The sequence below is a fragment of the Bos mutus genome, chromosome 26, assembly GCF_027580195.1.
Source record: "Bos mutus isolate GX-2022 chromosome 26, NWIPB_WYAK_1.1, whole genome shotgun sequence".
Lineage (NCBI taxonomy): Eukaryota > Metazoa > Chordata > Mammalia > Artiodactyla > Bovidae > Bos > Bos mutus.
Window position 1 is genome coordinate 23,896,315 of NC_091642.1, and position 23,598 is coordinate 23,919,912.

At 42.4% G+C, this 23,598-nt stretch overlaps 1 protein-coding gene across 5 annotated transcripts in view; it reads left to right on the forward strand.

Moving 5' to 3' along the window:
* The first annotated feature begins 1,865 nt into the window (after positions 1–1,865).
* Positions 1,866–23,598, forward strand: part of SORCS1 (sortilin related VPS10 domain containing receptor 1) — a 575,198-nt gene continuing 553,465 nt past the window's right edge. For all 5 annotated transcript variants that reach the window (XM_070363590.1, XM_005897015.2, XM_005897018.2 and 2 more), the window contains exon 1: positions 1,866–2,823. In XM_070363590.1, coding sequence (XP_070219691.1) covers positions 2,266–2,823 — 558 coding nt within the window. In that variant the 5' untranslated portion in view covers positions 1,866–2,265. The remainder of the gene's footprint in view (positions 2,824–23,598) is intronic.

Consider the following 23,598-nt stretch of genomic DNA (forward strand, 5'->3'; position numbering starts at 1 on the left):
ACCTGAGTCTGAGTGAACTCTGGGAGTTGGTGATGGACAGGGAGGCCTGGCGTGCTGCAATTCATGGGGTTGCAAAGAGTTGGATACGACTGAGCGACTGAACTGAACTGAACTGAACTGAGGTTTGGGTAGTAGTGGTCCTTTTGGAAGAACAGCCTGTGTCTCCTGTAATGGCAAACAGAACACTCTTTTGTTCTTTCAAGTATGCGATTTTAATGGCTGAGGAACCTGTACATTTTGCATTGGCACATTTCTTGGATTGATCATGAGAACAATCACTTGAACAGTTTTGTAGCACACCTCTGGCTTGGAAGAAGAGAAATTCTGCTTGGACAGAATTAAAGAGTATTATTAATTGAAGAATAATGATCATTCTGTTACTTTCAAATTTGGTTTCCCCATCACAAACCCAGGATTCAGATTTTTAAATGAGGTTACCTTTGCAAATATGAAAATGAACAAACATATAATGAGAAATTGGAAATTGTACTGTTTTGTTGTGGGATTCATTTATTCTATCAGTAAATATTCATGGAATAATTTAATAGCTACCATGTGGTAAGAAAGTATTATTGGGCTCATGAAGACTACAAAGACATGAGAAGGTATTTCAACCCTTAGAAGCAACTTTCTGTTTGAAAGTGGCCTGGATTTTTGAGAAATTCTTTGTAATTTTCAAAGCCCATTCACCTACTATAAATCTTCATATGAACTTTTGAATAGTAGCAGGGGAGCTAGGCCAGGCAGACCATATAATCATACAATTATGGAATTTTAGGAGTGAAAGGATTTTTAAAGGTCATCTAATGCAACAACTTTGTTTTAAACCTGGGAAGCTGAGAGACTACTTCTTGTTTGAAATTCCACAGCAAACTAATGGCAGAGCATCCAGCATCCACATGAAGTTTGCTATTAGGAATCTAAAGGCCTGTGTTAATAGCTCCGGGTTAGGCACTCATGCCACAGGAAAAACGGAGCACCATGCTTCATTTCCTGTATGCATTTGTACACAGAACTGTATATAATAGACTTACAGTAAATGTGCTCAGTCATGTCTGACCCTTCGTGACCACATGGACTGTAGCCTGCCAGGCTCCTCTGTCTACAGGATTTTCCAGGCAGGAATCCTGGAGTCTGTTGCCACTCTCTTCTCCAGGGGACCTTCCCCACCTAAGAATCTAACCTGAGTCTGGTGCATTGGCAGGAAGATTGTTTACCACTGGGCCACCTGGGACATCTATCTTACAATAAGTATTTATTGAATTAATGACTGACAGATTTCCTACCATACAGGACAGTGTCAAGTACTAAGGATAAAAGGCAACAACGAATGGGATACTTCTTCCAAGTTGCTCACAACATAGTCGTTTTGTCCTCAATGAGTGTGCAGTCTTAAAGAAACCAAGGTATAGTCCACAAAATACAGTAAGATTGGGTTCAAATACAGTGAGTGCTTTAGGAGGTCAAGGAAGGAATCTAAGAGTGATAAACGATGAAAAAATCCCTCAGGCTACACGCACGCACACACACACACACATCACACACCCGCGATATTTTAATTACATCATTCTCTGCTGATGCTGGGACACACACAGTTCCCAAGGTAAGGTCAAGATGCCAACTCGCTGAGACTAAGAAGAGGAGAAGCCAACTCATCCCTATTCTCCAAACTGAAAATGACCAGAGAGGGGGATTTCAAAAAGAAAGAAACAGCCACAGAGACTGATAGAAACAATAAAACAGGAATAGGAAATCCCCAACACAGTGACCACTCCGCTGGCCACCCCCACGGGAGGGGCACTCTGGCTCAGCGCAGAGCTAGGCGGCTGCCGGCGCGCAGAGCGCGCGGAGGCGAGGAGCGGGCGGCGGCGGCGCGGGCGAGCCCAAGGGGAGGGTCGGTGGCTCATCCAGTCCCCGCAGCCACCCGCGCGCAGCGCAGCTCGGGAGCGGGACGCGGCGCTCAGAGCCCCGGCAGCGCCCACCCTTCCTCCCGCGTCGCGCGCCAGCGCCCGCTCCGCCCGCGACTTCAGTTCGGCTCCACCCCCGCGTGGCGGCGGCTCGCTCTGTCCGAACCCGTGCTCGGCACCAACCCAGCCCGGGCAAGCGGCCGCCACCTGCCTCGCGCCGCCACGGCCCGCCCCCACCGCGGCCCAACTTGGATGGAGTTGGGGTCCTGAGCGCCTGCCCCTCGCAGCCGGCCAGCTGAGAGCCCTGCACCGCCGCCTCTGGTCCGGGACCCCTTCTCCGCTCCTCTCCGCTCCCGCGATGGGAAAAGTTGGCGCCGGCGGCGTCTCCCCAGCCGGGCTGAGCGCGCTCCTCGCGGGCGCGGGGCTCTTGGTCCTCTGCGCTCCGGGCTCCTGCGGCGGCGGCTCCTGTTGTCCCCCGCGGCATCCCAGCGCGGCTCCACGCTGGGCTCCGACCCCAGGGGGGCTTCCTCACCAGGGACCGCGAGGCAGAGCTCCTGCTACGCCCCTGCCCCAACTCGGACGCCCCCTGTTCGCAGTGGCCCCCGGAGACCGAGCGCTGTCCCTGGAGCGGGCCCCGGGCACTGGGGCGTCGGTGGCGGTTGCTCCACGCTCTGGCCGGAAGAGACGGAGTGGAGAGGATCAAGAGAAGGCTGAGCGAGGAGAGGGGACGAGTAGAAGCCCTCGGGGAGTGCTAAGGGACAGAGGGCAGCTCGAGCCTGGGACTTTGGAGCGGGACCCGGACAAAGCCACTCGCTTCCGGCTGGAGGAGCTGAAACTGACCAGCACCACGTTCGCGCTGACGGGCGACTCCGCACACAACCAAGCCATGGTCCACTGGTCTGGCCACAACAGCAGCGTGAGTAAAATGGGACTGAGGGCGAAGGGGTGAAAGATGGAAAGGGTTAAAGTCAACTGTGTGATCAGATGGAAAATTTGGGGAAATGAGGTTTGGGGACTTGAAAGATGCTGCAAATTAGTCTTCCCTGCCCTTATCCCCAAGGAGTTAAATGCCACCGACTAGGTGATTACCCCCACCCCTTTCCCAGCAACACCGGAGCCCTCTCCAAACCTCTAACAAAGCTTCTTACAGGAAACAGGGATCCTGCTTCTTTGGTCTCATTGGTGTAGGATGGAGCCAAGACCAGGCAAACAAGAGGGGCTTAAAGTATTCTGAATGCAGAAACGAAAGGGTTAAATTTCAGGAAGCCTCCTGTTCCCTCAAGTGACTTTCCTTTTACTTGATAGACTTAAGGTTGAGAGCAAGTAAGATTTTTTTTTTTTAAGTCTTAATTTGTAGCCTTTTAATTTTATTTTTGTGTAGAGCTCCTAACCCCTTGTTGCTAGCACAGAGGAGAAATTCAGTGGATAATGAGCTGCCCTTAATGCATTCTGTTTCTGGGGACCAAGTGGATGCAAGTTTCAGGACGGGAACTCTCCAGCATCTTCTAACAGCATCAGCCAGTGTGTTTGGAGAGCTGGGGCTTTCCAGCCTGTGAATGAGTGGTTGTTCTCTGACTTGATCGGTCCCAGGAAGATCAGATATATCTCTGTGACAACAACTCCCTGTTCTCCTCCATTGCCTGACCTCCTGTAGTGAAGAGCTCGAATGAAGACTTCACTCTTGCTTTATTAAAGAAGGAGAGGGATTGCTGGATTTCCAGGAGGCTGATACTTGGGAGGGGAGCATGGTTGCAAGTCCATGAGCTGCGGCCAAGTCTGGGAAGGTCTTAGATTTTTTGAAAAACCTGAATGTCTGGAATCTGAGGGAGCTATTCCAACTTAAACTGCACCTAGAAACTTCAAGGAGCTGAAATAGTTAAGAAAGAGCTTTGGGGGTAATAACTGTAGGTGATTTAAAAGTATGGAAACTTCTCCATGTTGCTGTTAAGCAGACAAGAACATAGAAACCAAGGACGGTAAAATGAAAAAGGAAAATCAAAGTCTCAGCTTCTATTGGATTACAGAGATTGTTGTATTTGTACTGTGCACAAGCTGTGCACCCTGGTACATTTCAAAATGTTTTCAGTTGTGATGTAATTGCCAGAAACCTTCCCAGGGAAGTGCCACTTTAGTAAATTGTGTTCATTGTCAGCTTTTTTAATGAGAGTTGTGAACATTTTAAAATAAGAGCCTATCATTATGGATTCCTTGGGTACACAGACATAAACTGTATTAAACCAAATTGTGATAAATAATATTTTGTATCATATCTCTGAGAATATCAGCATGGCTTTCCCTACAGTTTAGCCTTTATGACCAAAGCTATGGTGCCCAGGACTGGTTTAATCAAATAATTGAAACTGAAATTCTTTTCATTCAAGTTCTGGAGACCCTTGCCCTCATTCCTTACCTTAACTGTCATATCTTTTATATCATAATCACTAAAATTAATCCCCCAATTTGAACTTGAATCTTCTTAAACTGATTAAATAACTTTTGCTCTGTTTTAAGTGATTAACTCAAAGCCCTCAGCTTTAAGACGAGATTTTAAACACATCAGACATATTAGATCTTGTATCAAGAAGTAAAGGACCTTGGACTCAAAATATTTCTGGCTTTTAATGTAATTCAAGCTGTAAAATATCACTCACTCATTAGACCTCTACTTTAGTTCACCTCTTGAAAGATCTTGGAAAGAGCAAGAAAAGGAGAGTACATCTTTGGCAAATTTTAGACTCCATTTAAGAAATGCTGCCAAGCCCTGCTGGCCCTTTTTAAATGGATCTTATAAACCCAGCCAGGCTTATGGGTCAGGGCTTGGATGGGTGACATGTAAAGAAGTTGGAGATGATGTAGGAAATAATCAAAGTGCTAAAAGTTGGAGCATTGAAATCATGTACACTAATGAGATCTCTATCCTAAGTCTTCATTCTACAAGGTCACACCTTCCATCCCTGCCCACTTACATGCAAATTGTTGCAGTTTTTTTTTCAGTGTATGCATATAGGTAGTAGAGGAAGAGAAACAGTGTTTGATCAGGATCTGCCACAAAGCCATCCCAGATTCCTAGGAGAGAGAAAGTTTAAAATATTTTTGAAAGTAAGGAAGGTGGAAAGAAACTTTTCTGGGCAACTTTGTGATGTGAAAAGCAGAGTGGAGACCCGAGTTCTAGTTCAACCTTTTTGTGGTTTGATCCTGACAAGCTGATTGCCTGAGCGTGGATTCACTCATGTCTAAAACAGGAGGGGAGGATACCTGTCAGATTCATTACTGAGAATTATGTGCCAGGATATACTTAAGAGGGCGCCGTGACTGTAGTGTATACATCTTTGTAATTCTCATCTCATGGCTCTGCACGTTCCCCCAGAGCAAGAAACCCACTAACCTAACTCTAAGGACAGCAGTGAGTGGGGGAGGGGGGCTCTCATTTTCTTCTCTTTTAACTGCCATCCCTTATAGATCCACCTGCAACCCATTCAGGGCCAGAGGCAATACACATCCTCTGAACCTGTCTCACCTTTAGCTAAAAGTCTTTGCTAAGTAGGGCTTCTGATGACAATAACACCTGCATTAAAGGTGTAAATGTATGGTAATTATAGGCTGCCTGTCAAACTTGTGAAGAATTCTGGATCCTTCTCCCAACTCTTTCCCTTCTCCTTCCTGCCCCCTCCTCTGTTGGACTTGTGCAGTTGGGTAAAGATATGACTGTTTTGCCTCGTCTGTGGGTGTGATGTGATTCCTCTGAGCTGCAGTCTAGCTTGATGAAAAGTGTTGATGAAGTTGGTAGAACACCTGGGGGGATCTTTTGGCATGAAAGGTGCTGGGTATGAATCATTTGTCATGAGCTTGGTGTCGTAAGCAAGAACATATTGTTCCTACCCTACTCATCCAAGGCATGCTGTGCCCTGATCTAAATTTACAGAGTAGTTCTTAGTTTGTTAAAATATATATTTATCTTTACATATGTATGGTGGGGATGTGTTTATTCTTTATATCCAAGGAATTTTAAAGTTCTATACTCATTAATCCTTACAATATCCCTGAAGCAGGTGTCAAGTGTTAATATCTCTTTTTCATATTTTTATGCTGGAGTCAATTTGAATATTTTAGTTCACTCTCTTGTCCCTTTCTTGCTAAAAATAGTGTTATAAGATTTGTTAATAGAGGCTTTTACTTGACATATTTTGCTATTATGATATTTTTAATACTGCATTTATCATAGTGAATGATGATCTGATTGGTTTTTATGCACTTTTTTTGCCTTTTGTTGTTCTGAGACTTGACATTTACTATCCATCCTTAGTGAATAAACTGAGTCCCAGCTTGAGTCAGGTTTTGGGGTAGATGCCTGACATTCATCATTTCATTTAATTTTCACAAGATTTTATGAGTAGGTGTTATTATCTCCATTGCATTAATGAGGAAACTGAGGCTTCAGAAAGTTAAATGATTTGCCAAGAAGATATAACAGTTCAGGGGCAAAACAGACACTGACCCCCAAGGTGATCTGACTTCAAAACCCCACAGAATGATTTGTCTTAGAGACGTTAAGGTGGGCTAGAAAAACCCAGACCCTTGGAGATCTGTATTTTAAAGACTCCTGTCTGGGACAGATTTCATATGATGGTGGAGGAAAGCATAGTCTTAGCTGGAAACTCCATCTCTTTGTAGGAAAGCAGGGACTGTATAACATGTGCCTATCACATTGCATTCTTTACCTTAAAGTAGTGATTTGGCTGTTCTCTTATCCACCCACATCTTCATCTTTACTGAGACATGGGATCCGCACCTGGTGATTCACTGAGCACGAGGTAATGTGCCATCATTCAGCTTTCAGATCTGGTGTTCTTCAGGAATAGATTCCTTTTCTAAGTTAATTACAAATCTGATTTTATAGAGAGGTTGCCTATGAATACTTCATTTGACTATATACTCTGATGTAATTTTTTAAACTTTTTCTAGAGTGAAATGATAAAGGATTTTAGATTTCTCTAGCAAGCCACATAATACCTTCTTCTCTCATCAGTGCTTTATTCTGTTAATGGGTGTTAATGTAGTGTGACATGGAAGGCAATGGGTTTGGAAGCACAGTGGACTTTGAATGTTAGCTGTCCAGTTACCCAGCACGCTGCTTTGAGCAAGACCCTTCAATTCTTTGAGCTTCTGTTTTCTCAACTATAATATGGGCAGGGCACATTTTTTTTTTTTTCCCTGAAGATTTGATATCACTTATACAAAGAGGTGGTACATAGCAAGTGCTCAATAAATGGTACTTCTTATTTTGTGTAGCAGAAATACATCTCTCCTGGTAATTAAGACCCCTGGGTTATAGTCTTGGCTATACACAAAAGTTAGATATGGTCCTGATAGTCTATCAAACTTTTGTAGCCTCAATTTTATCCTCTGCAAAATGACATGAATATACCATAACATCACTGAAATCCCTTACAGACTGTAATCCAATTAAAAAAATTTGTCAACCTATAGGTATTTTGCACCTTCTACATCTAAATAAAGTGCACTGGGAGTATTCAAGATTCAGAAATGACTCACTGACCTATACTCTTGACCTATGAATGAGCAAGCCTTTCATTTCACAAGATTCTTCCTTTCTGTGGTTTATATGCATATCTTTAATAGGAAATTAAGGCATTTGAGACCCAAGCAGGCATTCATTTCAATGTAGATTTGCAGCAAAATATAGTTTATTAGGTTTGTTAAATCATGTCTTCAGGTTAAGACCCTTGGTGAAAGTAAAAGTGTTAGTCACGCAGCTGTGTCCGACTCTTTGCAATCCATGGACTGTAGCAAGCCAGGCTCCTCTGTCCATGGAATCCTCCAGGAAGAATACTGGGGTGGGTAGCCATTCCCTTCTCTTTCCAACCCAGGGATCAAATCTGGGTCTCCTGCACTGCAGGTGGATTCTTTACCATCTGAGCCACCAGTATCTTTGAACAAAAAAAATTGCAACCTATTGCGAAATTGGAAAGTAAAGATCCCTTAAGATGTTTTAATGGGATTTTTTTTAGAGTAAATGGACATCAGTGTTGACTTTGAAAATTATGTCCACATCCTTTTAAAGAAGGATCCCAGAAACTCATAAGCTAGGGCAGAGAAGTTGATGCAACTTTCTTATTTATTTCAGAGAATAGTAGTTGCTCATATTTAAGGTGGGCTTGTCATATGGCAGCATTAAGGTAAGAAGCGTACACAAATTATACAAAGTATCATATTTACTTTTAATTCTATGAATATGCATTGAATCCTAATATTTGTCAGGCACTGATAGTAGGAACATATGTGGATTGATGCATAAGGATGAGAAAAAAATGATACCTGCCCTCAAAGAGCTTTCAGTCTACTACCCAAAGAATGCCCTGAAGAAGCAGCAGAAGGTAAGTGTCCTCTGGGGTATCAGATGCTGTAGGAGTTCATAGACAGGTTAGGCAGGCATCTTATGTCTTGGGTGATCTCCAAACTTTATTGCAAAGTAGGTGCTTCAGCCGAATCTTAAAATGCAGAGAAATTTTTAATTAAAAGACGGATATTATTACAAGGATATTTTGAGCTGAACGGATGGCATGAGTACATTTGAGAGTGGAGATGTAAAAATTCCTATTTATATCAAGGAAATTAACCTATGTTAAATGTAAACTATGTTTACAATTTTAATCTTAGAAATAGTTTCAAAAATATGATTTAAGCATATACACACTCATCTCCTAGTGAGTTTGGCTGTATTCCAAGCCCAAATAGAAAATATTAATAAAAACCTGTATGGTCACTTGAGGGCATAACTGCCCTTATTTGCACATTAAATATCAGCTGGATTCATCATTGTTTCATTTTTACCCTGACATTTTTCACATGTAGTTTTCACCAACAGACTTTTGTTTGTTTCTTTTAAGTTCTTGATTAGAAATATCACTGGCTGGGCTGCCTGGAAGATAAATTAATTGGGCTTCCTGACAGCTTCTATTAACTAAATGTATGTAAAATATTTGTCCTGTCTTTGTGTATGTCTCAATTACCGTCGTATATCTCTGGCTGGAAAGGTTGGTGAATGCACCTGTGTGTCCTAGAGGGGAAACTAGCCAAACGGTATCCCTGGAGTGGCCAAAGGGATGGCAGAGAATAGGTGTGGTCAGTGTGAGATGGAACCAGGCTCCATGAAAGGGCAGTGGTTACTCCCGAGGAGGAGTGCGCAGTCCGCTCCTAGGGATGGATGCAACAGTCACATGGTTGGTGAGAAACAAAGCTGGACTCTTACTGTGCATGGTTTACAAGGAAAAAGAGAGCCTATTCTAAAATGTAGGTAGGGGGAAAAGACGTCAGTGCTCTGCAGGAACTCCTACATGAAATTTTGCGTGTGTATGAAAGATATTGTGCCTATTTCTATAGCACTCCTGAATGCTGTCATACCACTTTAGACTGGTGATAGCCCTTTTCCTTTGCAAAATGCCTCAGTTTTCAAAGATGGGAACATTACTTCAATGACTTCAGTTTTCATTCTTACAACAGTCCTAGGAGATAGAAAAGACAAATATCATCCTCATTTCTCAAAGAGGGAAAGTTGGTATTAAGCGGGTCTGTTAGTGGAAAGGGAGGGTCAAAAATGTTTTGTCACATAGCACGACTGATTCTCGGCTTGGAACGCCACTGGCTTTCCACAGCCAGGAGTTAGGACACAGCTGCATCCAAGCTTCCCAGCTTGCCTCAAGCCCACGCACCTGTGTCTGCAGTGGTTGCCATCCCGGGGTGAAATATGAATTGGCCATGGAGCTCCTGAGTTCTAGGCTCAGCTATTTGAGTTATTTGGCCTGAGCTTCAGAGCAAGTGGCCTGGTCAAAAGTCAGGCTCTTGGCATTGTTTAAATCTTTTAAAAGGGACCCTAGAGGAAGATGATGGGACTTTTCTGCAAGTAAGGTCTCCAGCAATAACCTTCAGCAATAATGGTCTACCATGCGTGTTCCAGTGCTAATGATCTTCAGAGGTGAGATTACTTATTGCTGGGCTTATTGCAGCAGGCACTTGCAGAGAAAAGGGGGAGAGCCATCTCTTCCACCTCTTTAATTGCCTTATGCCTATGAAACTAGTTGAAAATAATACTAAGTATGGTCTCACTCAAAGGAATCTAGAGCTTCAACTTTGGGGAGCAGCGGTAGTCAAACTGAAGGGATGCCTTGTTGACTCCAATGGATTTTATTTGCTCAAGGATTATAATAGAGTTACCAGCTATTATTGCCTTTTCTACTTCTTCTAACTTTTGGGTGTGGGGATGAGGTTGAGGTGGGAGAAGGGAGCAGAGGAGAGTTTGCCACATACTAGGGAGATTGCTGGGAGAAATATCAATAACCTCAGATATGCAGATGACACCATCCTTACGGCAGAAACTGAAGAGGAACTAAAAAGCCTCTTGATGAAAGTGAAAGTGGAGAATGAAAAAGTTGGCTTAAAGCTCAACATTCAGAAAATGAAGATCATGGCATCCTGTCCCATCACTTCATGGGAAATAGATGGGGAAACAGTGGAAACAGTGTCAGACTTTATTTTTCTGGGCTCCAAAATCACTGTAGATGGTGACTGCAGCCATGAAATTAAAAGACGCTTACTCCTTGGAAGCAAAGTTATGACCAACTTAGATAGCATATTCAAAAGCAGAGACATTACTTTGCCAACAAAGGTTCATCTAGTTAAGGCTATGGTTTTTCCTGTGGTCATGTATGGATGTGAGAGTTGGACTGTGAAGAAGGCTGAGCACCGAAGAATTGATGCCTTTGAACTGTAGTGTTGGAGAAGACTCTTGAGAGTCCCTTGGACTGCAAGGAGATCCAACCAGTCCATTCTGAAGGAGATCAGCCCTGGGGTTTCTTTGGAAGGAATGATGCTAAAGCTGAAACTCCAGTACTTTGGCCACCTGATGTGAAGAGTTGACTCATTGGAAAAGACTCTGATGCTGGGAGGGATTGGGGGCAGGAGGAGAAGGGGACGACAGAGGATGAGATGGCTGGATGGCATCACTGACTCGATGACGTGAGTCTTGGTGAACTCTGGGAGTTGGTGATGGACAGGGAGGCCTGGCGTGCTGCGATTCATGGGGTCGCAAACAGTCGGACACGAATGAGCGACTGATCTGATCTGAGGGAGACTCTCTGCAGCCAGATAAGCTGTATTGATTATAACAGAAATCGCTGTTAACAATAATAGCATAAATAACCACCAATTTAGTGACCAGATTCCCTGGAAGTACATTCTGGAGCATCTCCATGTTATTTCACTTCATCCTCACACCAGTCTTACACACTAGATATCATTATCCTTGTTCTAAAGCTGAGGAAGTCAAGGCTTAACGATTTGGCCCGAGTTCACCCAGCTCGAAGTTGGTGGCAGTGATAGAATTTGATTTTTGCCCTTTCTGGCTCCAGAACCTTTTCTGTTTGATCATGCTGTCTCTTCATCAGGGTTTACCTCTGAGTTTCTTTTAGAGATAATTCCATAAGTCAGTGCGGAGAACTGTGGGAGAACTCTTGGCAAGAGTGCCCCACTTTGGGGTGCTTCCTTTAATGTCATCCCGATCTGAGGTCTGTGACCTGATATACTGTACTTGGAAATAACCTGCTCCATGATGGAGCTTGATCAAAGCCCTCCTCTCCACTTATCCTGTCCCCAGGAGTGGCTTGTCTGGGGTTATTAATATGTGTTACCTTGTTATCTGGGAGGATGTGTGGATGTGCTGATTGGTTTCTCCCTGCTGGCTGATGACCCATGAGTGACAGTGAGGACAACGTGAACAGTCTTTAAGGGAGGTGCTAATAAGAATCAGGTTTTCAGACAACCAACTAATCATGTTGTGCCCTGAAGCCAGTGAATTGATGCCTGCAGTGGTCTTCCCCTAATCAGACTTGCAGAGGCTATTGAGGCACAAAACTGTGGGCCGTGGATCCTGCTCCAGAGCCTGTAGCGGGAGGTGAAAAGCAAAAGGTCTTTCCCTATCTCTGCCCATTCCAAAACACACTCTTGATTAAAATCATTAAAGGGGAGAAAAAGCTATTTTAGGCACGGTTATCACTTTGCTTAGAAACCTATCTGCAGCCCTGTTTACACTGCCATGCATTTTGCTGAATTGACAGAGGATTTCTTAGCTGAGTGGCCATGGGCTCCCTCCTTTGGCACCTAGGGCAGCATTTTTCAATTCATCTTTTTGGGACCTGCTTTTAAATCTGCTGATGGGGGCTGGGAATCTATGTTTTTCAACACAGATTTTTCAACGCCCTTAGGAACACTGAAGTTTGAAAATAATTTTCCTAAAATTTGTGTGTGAGTTTTGGGGTCTATGAACCCCTTCCGTTGTCTGCACAATCTTAGGTCAGTACGCTTTCCTTTTCTGCAAGGAGAGCTGAAGCCCAACACTTTAATCACCTGCTCAATGAAAATTATGTCCCCAGTGGTGAGAGCCTGGTGGAAGGCTCTGTAAGAGAAAGAGAGAGAAAATGGCACAGCACAGGTGCCCCAGGCAGAGAAAGATGGTGCCTTTATGCAGATGGTGATGTTTCTGTCACTGAGTCTATCCTATGCAGTTATCTTTCCTGGATGTCCATATGTCCTTGGGCAAAACAAGTGGCTAAAAGAGTATATTGTAAATATGACATAAGATTTAATGATTGGTTTGAGCTCCTGTTCCTAGATACCTGAACTCTGGTGGTTAGCTTTGTAACTTTGTGTCTTAGCTGCCTCATGTGTTTAATGGGAGTAATAGTGTGTCCTTTCTCTATGGTATTCTGATGGGTAAAAGAGACAACAGATAGAAAAATGCTGATAATGGCATCTGCCGTATAGCAAGAAATCAATAAAGGTTACCTATTATTATTGTTGTTATCATCATTATTTTGTTAGTATTACTGTTACTAACAATGCTTGAGTATGACTTACTAAGAGATGTTTGTAATATGTTGCTCATTGCTTCTGTTTCTCCGTTCATGTTTTTTTTTTTTTTAAATTCGGTTCCATTTTCTTATGATGATGCCAGGACTCTCGTCTATTTGTCATGCCTTTCATCATCTCTAACTATTTGCACATGCTAGTCATTGTAGGGTTCCAGACCAAGTTTCCAGTGTGTGAGTGGGAGGTTGGTAGTTTATACACCAATAAGCGTTTCTCTGACACCAGTTGCATGTCCAATGCTTTAATACTGACACTGTCTACCCAGAGGTCACATCAGAGTTCATAGGTTAAGGACTCAGTCCCACAAGACCATGCCCCACACTTCCCACTTCCAAGGTCAGCCCCAATCCAGGTGACCACCTGCACTTCGGGCTGACAGGTTATAGATGGGAGGCTTCAACAACTTCCTCTTCGTGTTTGTTTAATTTGTTAGAGTTGCTCCCAGAACTCAGAGACGCTTTTTACTTACTAGATCACCAGTTTATCATAAATGAATATAACTCAGGGACAGTAGATGGAAGAGATGCCCAGGACAAGGCATGGGGGAAGGGTGTGGGGCCTTCCTGTGCTGAGTGCACCACCCTCCTTGATCTCCAACTATTCACCAACCCAGAAGCTCTTGGAACCCTGTCTTGAGTTTTTATGGAGGTTTCATTACACAGGAGCAATTAAATCATTGGCCACTGGGCACTGATTCAAACTTCTGCCCTCCTCCCCTCCCCAGAGGTCATGGGGGTTGGACTGAAAGTTTCAACCCTCTAATCACATGGTTAGTATTTTGGCAATCAGCCTATACCCTTTGTTGTGGTCCAGAGTCACCTCATTGACATCTCATCACAGGCAAATCCAGGAGTTGTAGAAGTTCTGTGTCAGAAATGGGGACTGAGGCAAAGTAATATAGTTTTATTATGAATCACGACATCACAACTAGCTTACTAAATATTTACTGTTTTGTTTGATATTTCCATGGGAAAACTGGCTTTCACCTAGAAGAGACAACTCATGACCTTCCATATGAGTGTTTTAGAATATTCAGCCATTAAAAGATTGCTTATGTGTCTCATATATATATATATATGAACCTTCCACAAAATATATATATGTAAATAAATATATATATATATATATGAACCTTCCACAAAATATAAGAAAGGGGAAATAAACAAATATGTAAAAATAAAATTTAAAAAATAGTACAAATGTAAGTGCGTCCCAGGTGACTCAGTGGTAAAGCATCCTCCTGCCATTGCAGGAAATGCAGGTTCAATCCTTGGGTCGGGAAGATCCCCTGGAGGAGGAAATGGCAACTCACTCCAGTATTCTTGCCTGAGAAATCCCATGGGCAGAGGAGACTGATGGGCTACAGTCTATGGGGTTGCAAAAGAGTCGGACACAACTTAGTGACTAAAAAACAACAACAGATGCAGGCCCCACAAAGTGTTTCTTCTTTTTTTTAATGACTGTGTTGTTCCCTTATATATCCCAAGACCCTAGAAATATACTTAGAAGTGGCTCAATACTTTACAAAATATTATATAAAATTTCACTTGTGTATAGAAATAGAGGGAAGGTATGGTTCAAAATGCTTGCCTACGATTATGAATGCTAGAATTGAAGCTGATTTTCTTTGCCCATAGTTTTGGTTTTATTGTTTTCCCATAAATGTGCATCGCTTGGTTATTTCTAAAGGTTATTTGAGAAATGAAAAAAAGAAAAAGAAACAAAACAGGAGAGAACAAGCAAGTTTGTGAACTTGGCCTCATCAGAATTGCATTCCAGGCAAACTGAACTAGACAAAGAGGCCACGTTCAAGTTGCCTGATTTGCTGCCAGTCGATATTGTTGGAAAGGAGCTGGTGCCCGGGGTTTTGTTTTTGTTTTGTTTTGTTCAAAGCTGCAGGATCACTCACCTCTCTTCTAGTTGTGCAGCAGCAGGGGCTTCAGGACCATTTGCATATCGTCCTCTATGTAGATTCCAGACAAAGAGATCTGGATAATTTCACCTACCTGACTATACTCTGGGAAATTCGAGTAGCTTCTTCTCTCCAATAAAGAAGCATGCCTTTTATTTGCATGTCAGTCTCTTTCTTGATCTTGGGCTCCATCTCTCTATCATATATGTTTATATTAGTGCATGCGTCAGAGTTGTGGGCATCTCTGTGTGTTCACAGCACTGGTGTCTTTAAGTTTCCTCTCTTAAAAGTGAACTACTAGATGCTGCTGTATGGCCACAGTGAGGATGTTCGCTGATTGTGAGAGATGAATGGACAGGGATCTCCAGAATGAGGAAAGAGAACAAAGAAACCAAGAAGAAGAGATTGAGAGACAATGGAAACAGTGAGATGGAAAAAGAGAAGGAATAAGGGAGAGGACGAGAGAGCACGAGACTATGATAGAGGCAGAGAGAGACAGAGAGCAAGATGTAGACAGGAAAAGTGGACTAAGAAAGAGGATTATAAAGAGAAGATGAGGTGCGATGAGCCAGTGACACTGTGGATTGAGAAAGGAAAACAGAGGGACAAAGATGGGCTTGTAACCAAGGCGTAGAGACAGAGTAAATCAGAGAGTTAGAGATCAAAACAAGAGAGGAAAATGTCAGTGAGTGGAGAGAGAAGTAGTGAAACTGAAAGTTTCTCAGCAGCATCCGACTCTTTACGACGCCATGGACGGTAGCCCATCAGGCTCCTCTGTTCACGGAATTCTCCAGGCAAGAATACTGGAGTAGGTTGCCATGCCCTTCTTCAGGGGATCTTCCTGACCCAGGGATCAAATCTGGGTCTCCTGCATTGCAGGCAGTTTCTTTACCATCTGAGCCACCAGGGAAGCCCTGAGTAGAGAGAACTTGTTATCAATTCATAATGTAGAACTAATTTCTACCTAGTCTGGCTGTATATTTCCCACTATAGTAACAGCACACCTCTGGCCTTTGCTCTGGAGGTTTTCACACCCAGCCGGGTCGTGTTGCTAGCAGCGGCCCGTCTTGCGTGCTGGATAGCTTTTAGAGCCAAATACGCTGGTGAGTGGAGTGTGCAGTGGAAGAGGTGCATGTAGTGTTTATGTATTTTGAAAAACCTCTTAGATCCCATTGGGGAATAGGACTGATGATCTGGATGATAGGCAGCTTCTAACCTTTTCTTCTATACTAGTCCATGCTATTTTGAATTTTTAACATGGGCATGCATTTCTTTAATAATAAAAATCCTAAAACATGTTTTAAGTGGTTGACGTGTCAGCACGCTACTGAGTGCTGGGAATACAAGATAAATAAGACCTGATCTTTACCCTTGAGGGTGCATATTCTTGTGGAAATAGACAGACACATAAACAGATAAATAGCAATTTAGTGTGGTAAGTGCATAATAGCTATAGTAGAGTTCAGTGCAAAGTGCTATGGGAGCGAAGATGAGTTGGGGACAATTAATTTTTTTCTGGGAGTGGAGGCAAGGCTTGAGGAAATGACATTTAAGCCAGGTCTTTATGCAAGGTTAAGAGTTTGCAGACAGAATAGGGCTGGGCAGGAGGTAAGGCCACTCCTACCGATTTTAAACTCTCCAGATCTTGAATCAACAAGCTGTGGTTAGAATGGTACTTTCCTTCATCATCTCAGTTCCCAAGATGTTTGGAATCAAAACTCACAGTGTATTTTGGTATCAGGTTAGACACCCCAGTTTGAAATGTCCTCTTAAGTACTTGGTCTCAAACTGGCCAAAGGAATCTGATTTTTCCAAAGGGTGAAGTTATTCACCTGAATCCTTTCACAGCCGTGAGTGCCTGCCTATGCACACACGCAGACGCACAATTTAAAATGATTTCTGTCTTCTCTAGTCACAATAGAATTTGACTAAATAAACACTTGAAGGATTTTTCCTTGGTCATTCTGTATGTTTTAGTGTTCAAAGTGAGTGTTTATGTCATTTTCTTGATCTCGCTTCCCTAGGCAATATGTGGAACTCATTCAGAATGAGTTGGATGGTCACCACTTAGGATTGCAGTGTGATTATTCAAGGCAGTAGGGGAAAGCAGTGGACTATTCCCTGTCAGGGCCATCCGGACTTAAGTGGTTATGCCTTGCAAAGAGGACATAAAGTATACATAAAGTAAATACATAGAACATTGCCAAAGAATAGATTTGGCTTTTCACTGATTGTTCCCTTTACCTCCTTCTTGTCCACAAAGAAGAAATAAGATTAAAAAAAGAACATAAGACGGTAGCTGGTGAGGAAAGGCATGGTTAGAGCTGAGGGAGCATGTGTCCTTAGAACCAGAGCACCACTTCATAAGTGCTGGAAAGACACTTCCTGGACTTTGAGTTCTGCCCTTTCCATGGATATAACTTTCAAACAGACTATGGCTTGAGATGATGTTACAATATCCAGATCTGCCTCTGAGGTATCATGATTTAGGAATTTTTTACTAACATTTTGTGCTACTGTAGTAGATTAAATGACTCAGGAATTTTATCATTTTGACAGAGAAGTGACTTGGGAATGATTTTTTCAGCTGATAGCAAATATGTCCTTAGATATATAAATGGCTATCCCTAAGAGTAGGATAAAATCTGCTATGATCTGAATGTTTGTATGTTGAAACCTAACTCCACATTGATGGTGTTAGGAGACAAGCTTTTCAGGAGGTAATTATATTATGAAGATGGAGCCCTTATGAATGACATTCAGTATATGTAAATGTCCTTAATTTCTCAGTCATGTCCGAATCTTTGCAACCACATGGACTGTAGCCCTCCAGATTCCTCTGTCCATGGGGATTCTCCAGGCAATAATACTGGAGTGGGTTGCTATGTCCTCCTCCAGGGGATCTTCCCAATCCAGGGATCAAACCCAGGTCTCCCACATTGCAGATGGATTCTTTACCATCTGAGCCACCAGAGAAGCCATTAGCACCCTTATAAAAGTGACTTATGATGCTCCCTTGTCCTCTCTGTCACGTGAGGACACAGCAAGAAGGCACCAGTCTATGAATTAGGAAGGGGGCCCTTACCAGATACTGGATCTTATGACATTTTGATCTTAGGCTTCCTAGACTACAGAGCCACAGAAAGAAATGTCTGTTGTTTATAAATCACTTAATCTATGGTATTTTCTCACAGGTCTGAACAGAATAAGACAGGCTCTCTTCCAGTCACCTGTTTGTTTAATTTTATGTATGAGACTCTCCTTGATATTCATTTAACTTAAAGCCTAGGGAAAAAGAAGGAAACATTATATTTGCCTTAAAAGCTCACCACCTTTAGAAAGTACCTGAGTACCTCATATTCAGCCTAAATGTTGGTCTTGAAAATATCTGTAAAGAAGCAACAATGATTTCCCATTTGAAAATTAATATATCTTTCCTTTGTAGGTGAGGTTTGCAGTAGTTTATTTAAGGCAAGGGTTGACAAACTACACCCCATGGGCCTAAAATGTCCTATTACTGAGTATGATTTTTTTTGTAGTTTTAAATGACTAAGAAAAATAAAAGAGTGATATATTGTGACACTTTAAATTTTTTGATACAAAGTTTTATTGGAACCTGATAATTTATTGTCTACAACTACTTTCACTCAAAACTGATAAAGTTGAGTAGTTGTGACAGAGACTGTATAGCTCATTAAGTCTCAAAACTTTGTCCTCTGGTCCTTACAGGAAGAGTTTGCTGATCCTGATTTGGGAAATTGGAGGTAATTAAGCCGTGAGGCACAATAAGATACTGCAGATGCCACCTGCATGGCATTTTGTTTCATAGGCATAATACTCTTAGCCATTGAAATTCCCAGGCCCAACACGGACCTTTCATTCTCACGTCTTGTCCCTTTGCTCATACTGCTTTGTGCCCAGTTGAATCTGTTTCATGTGTTAAGTCCTTCCTTGGATATCGCCTCCTGAGAATTTATCCATCACTTCCAGGGAGAAGTGATACCTGATTCTTATGAAAAGAGATCTTATGCCCTGTTCAATCACTAAACATCATCTGGTTTGTATTCCAGTTAACGGTGAACTCCTTGAGGGAAAGACTGCATTTCATTCATTTTTACATACCAATATCTGGCACATAGGAGATGCTTGATAAATGTACTTTAAAATATCAAAACACTAAAGCAGTATGCTGCTGCTGCTAAGTCGCGTCAGTCGTGTCCGACTCTGTGCGACCCCACAGACGGCAGCCCACCAGGCTCCCCGAGCCCTGGGATTCTCCAGCCAAGAACACTGGAGTGGGTTTCCATTTCCTTCTCCAATGCGTGAAAGTGAAACGTGAAAGTGAAGTCAGTCGTGTCCGACTCTTAGCGACCCCATGGACTGCAGCCCACCAGGCTCCTCCGTCCATGGGATTTTCCAGGCAAGAGTACTGGAGTGGGGTGCCATTGCCTTCTCCAAAAGCAGTATAGTATTGTTTTATTGACACTTTTTACAGTCGGGAAGATAAATGGTCAGTATTAAGACAGCAGGATGATGGGCTTTCTGGCTATTTTTCACTGTCTCAATTCCTAAAGTATAAACTATGCAGATTACCTCATCCAAATAATTCTAGTATGACCCCAGTGTAGAGAGATTGAGAGAGAGATTGAGAGTGAGAGGGAGAGACATGCAGAGTCACAGCTTTCTCATAGCAGGAAGGGTAGGAATGCCTCTTAAAGAGTTCTGATGAGCCAGCTACCAGGATGCTCTGATGGCTGATGGACGGTTGCACTGTCTCAGGCCTGAAGGGGAAAATGCCTTCATGCTCCTCATTTAAGTAGGTGGACTGAGAACCAGTCCCCATCATACAGAAGTCTCAGAAGAGCCAGAACATTTGAGAAAAAGATGAGCAGTTATTGCATTGTGAAAGATAAAATTGTGTTTGTGGTAATGTACTGAAATAAGAGCACCATGACAATGAGAAAAGAATTATGGGTTAAAAAACTGCATGGTCCTTCAGGCACATTTACCTGAGAGGGTAACTTGAGCCTTGCTGGCTTTTCCAAGTGAGTTTAGACATAATAAGATTTCAATTAAAGGTGGGTGAGGACTGCTATTTATCTAGGGCTCAGGCCTAATATGATTTTAACCAATATGTGTTGGGTGTTTGCAGTGTGCCAGGCACTATTCCTGGTAATACACATATTAGTAACAATAGGGAGTAAATACTGTCATTATCCCCATTTTAGGAATAAAGTAACTGAAAGATGGGAAGTTCAGTAACTCACCCAACATCACAGGGATAGCAGAATATAGAACTGAAATTTAAATCCAGATAGTTGTGATCTAAAAATTCTCAGCTCTTGGACATTATATTCTACTGCATTTAGGACAGTATGGTGTTCTATCTTCAAGTAGCTTCACATTTTTCATGTATTCAGCCATTCATTACTGAGTGCTGAATACATGGCAAGTATATGCCAGACACTGGGAATTTATTCGTGATCAAACCCAGTGATAGTCCTTTGACTGAGAGCTTAGTGGTCCACCTGCTAACTCTCCACGGTCTGAGAGGTTACGATCCAGGAGTATTTTTGAAAAGTAAACTTTTCAGAATTCTCAAAACTTCCTCATTGCTTAGGGGTTAATTGAAAAAGTATAAAGGAAAAAAACTTTTTTTTTAATTAGGTAAGTATTATTGAGCAACAGGTAGCATATTGGTTGGCATGGTTAAGATAATGCAAAAAAATGTATTCATAGAAATCTGTATCTAAATAAATAGAAACATTTACAGTTCTCTTTATCATGGACATTGACAAACTAGTATTTGTGTGTATGTGAAGGACAGTTATATGTCCACACATATTTGCTTCTGCCTCTATATCTATATCACAGGCATACTTATACCTATAGCTAGATAATCTCTTTCAGTGCCTTTGCATTATTTTCACATTTTGAGTCAAATTCTGTTCTTTAAGGATATAATAAAACTATGGGATATATTTTCTATGAAAACCAAAATGCTTACCTCAGTTGTATGATGAAGCAAACATTTTATGTGTAGATTAAAAAAATGATAAAACTATTTCAAACCTAGTAGTAGCTATAAGCACTGAATTAAAAATAGAGTTCAAATGAAGTTATCTAGCAAAGAATTTGGGATCTTTGCTTTTTGCTATAGTTCCTTCTCTCACTTGGAAAATACCCACTTTCTATTTAAGAATGAGAAAGAAGTTTTTTCTCCAGATCAAGGATTGTTTAAGCTGTATTGTGATGTGTACAACCTGCTGCATTTCAACCTAACAGCTAAGTTGTCTTAATTCATTCAGAACAAATTTGAATGGTCTGACCTTGATTTATTATTAAAACTAACTTATAGCCAAGTTGTTTGTGTTTTTAATAGACTTTCTTATTTTTAGGACTGCTACCATTTTATTTATGCCAAACTGCTTGCAAAAGCATGGGCTTCTAATTAAGACCTATCATCTTTTTTTGTTAAAACATTTGGTGCATGCTGGTTCATTTTCCTGCACAGTAATCTCATACTGGACAGAGTTTCTTAAAATGCAGTATCTGTACTGTGATAGAGACAGAAAACCAGAATAGTAAATGGGCTTTGCATCCTTTTGACAAGACCATTTCTGCAACCTGGGGTGACTGACAAAATATTTCCTTCCCAGAAGTTCTTGGTCTCTGGCCTTCCTCCAGTCTCCTCATTTTCTTCTTTAGGTGATTCAATTCAGCCACATACACTTCACTATTTCTGGTAATTCAAATAACTTGTACCATTAGGGAATGCCTAGTGTGTTTGCCCAGGATTTTCCTACCAAACAATCTGCTTTATTCATTGCTTGCCCATGTTTTAACACCACCTACCACCCACATCAGTATTTATCACATTATTTGCTGGTGGATATGAGCAGAGAATTTGGAATGCTTTTCACACCTCCTGCTTCATCCACAGAAAGACAGAGATTATCACCACTTTGCAGAAGAGGGAGGTAGATTAAATAGCACCAGGTACCCTGATGGCTTAATTCTTAAAAAAAAAAAAAAAAGGCAATGCGGAAAGGCTTGGCATACTGACATAGCTGCTCCTTTCTTTTCGAGAGGTGATGTGGATATTTGTCACACTGTGTTCTTATTGTCCCATAAAAAATGCAGGCGAGGAAACAAATGCAAAATTCCTGTGTGTCTCTTCTGTGATACTATTGTTTCTCAAAAATCCTGGCCACTCCTACACAGAAGAAAACTGATTAAGGGGGAGAGGAATGTGCAGGAGTTCAGCAGGTGGAGCTGTTCTCTATGAGATGGCGCTGAACCTGGCTTCTGCCTTGGGCCGCAGCCACCCACTGCTGAGTGCAGGCTAAGCCAAGGCCACAGGCTCTTATTTGTTTGGCAGAGACAAACTAGCTGCAGGATCTTGTTCTGTCTTTAAATTCAGGTCGTGTTCCACAAGGGCTTCCCAGGTGGCTCAAGGGTAAAGAACCCATCTGCCAGTGCAGGAGACACAGGTTCGATCCCTGGGTCGGGAAGATTCCCTGGAGAAGGAATTGGCAACCCACTCCAGTATTCTTGCCTGAAGAATCCCATGGACAATGGAGCCTGGCGGGCTACAATCCAGAGTGTCACAAAGAGTGGTACTCAACTGCGTGATGTTCCACAAGTGTATGTCCTTGTATACAATAAGATGGGGACAGGGTTTGTGTGACTTACTCTGTGGCTGACCATTCCGGTACTCATCATCTACAGTCAGTAAAGTCTTAATTAAGAGGAAGTAGAGGGTAGTAATTAAAAATATAGGCTGTGGTGCCCTGTACTTGTTTTCCGTTTACTGACGCTGTGCTTTTTGTTGTCGCATGTAAATCGTACCATGCACTTAACTGTCTGGTGGAGCTGAGAATATAGAACTAGTCCTCCTCTCAAATGGCTTACAGTTTAAGGGGGAATAAATAGTTAAAATACAACTCGTTAAGTGCAATACATACAGAGGAGAGGAATTAGCCAGTTGATAGTGGGGCGAGGTAATGATATTAGCAAGGACTTCCAAGAAGAGGTAGCATATTATGTCCTTAGTAAACAAAAAGGGATAGATAAGAGTTTTCAGGTGAAAAAAAAAAAAAAGTAGAAAATGTGCTATATAGAAATGTAGAAATCCCTATGTAAGGATTGACACATGTGGCAACTTATAGGCATGAGAAGGAATAGCCCATCAAAGATATGGAATGGAAGTCAGGGGAGGGAGATGAGGCCAGAGACTAAGCTGGCATCCTATCACGGAGGGCCTTGCAAACCAAACTGAAGGGACCAGGGAGAGGCCTGATGAGCATTTCAGTTTGAAAGAATTGGATAGATTGGATGGGTGCAATATTGGAGAAAGAGAGACTGGGTGGACAACTCCTTGGAGAACCCATTCCTCCACTGCTTCCATTTGAGAGGTACTGAGTGGGCAGCTGGTGCCTGACTGTGGATGCTGGTGGTGCTTGGTGGCCATAACACATACTTTTCCAAGGTAACACTACAGAGGGCAGGACCAACACCCACAGTCTGTCAATCACAAGATGTGCATCATCAGTTGTGAGATATCTTGTCTGGTATACACTTTGCAAGGCCAGAAGCTAACTAGAGGGAAGCCTGTGCTGGGAGTCAGGGTGCCTGGGTGTGGGCACCTGTGCTATCACATGTGCCCTGTGTGCCCAACGAGAGTCATTTTTAGTTCTCTGGGGCTGTGTCCTCCATTTTAGAATGAAAATGTCAGACTGCACAATAGCAAAGATCTCACCCATTTTATAGACTTATAAACATGACCCTACTTATGATCTAGTGATGAGAAGGACTTGAGCTGGTATTTAAGAAGAA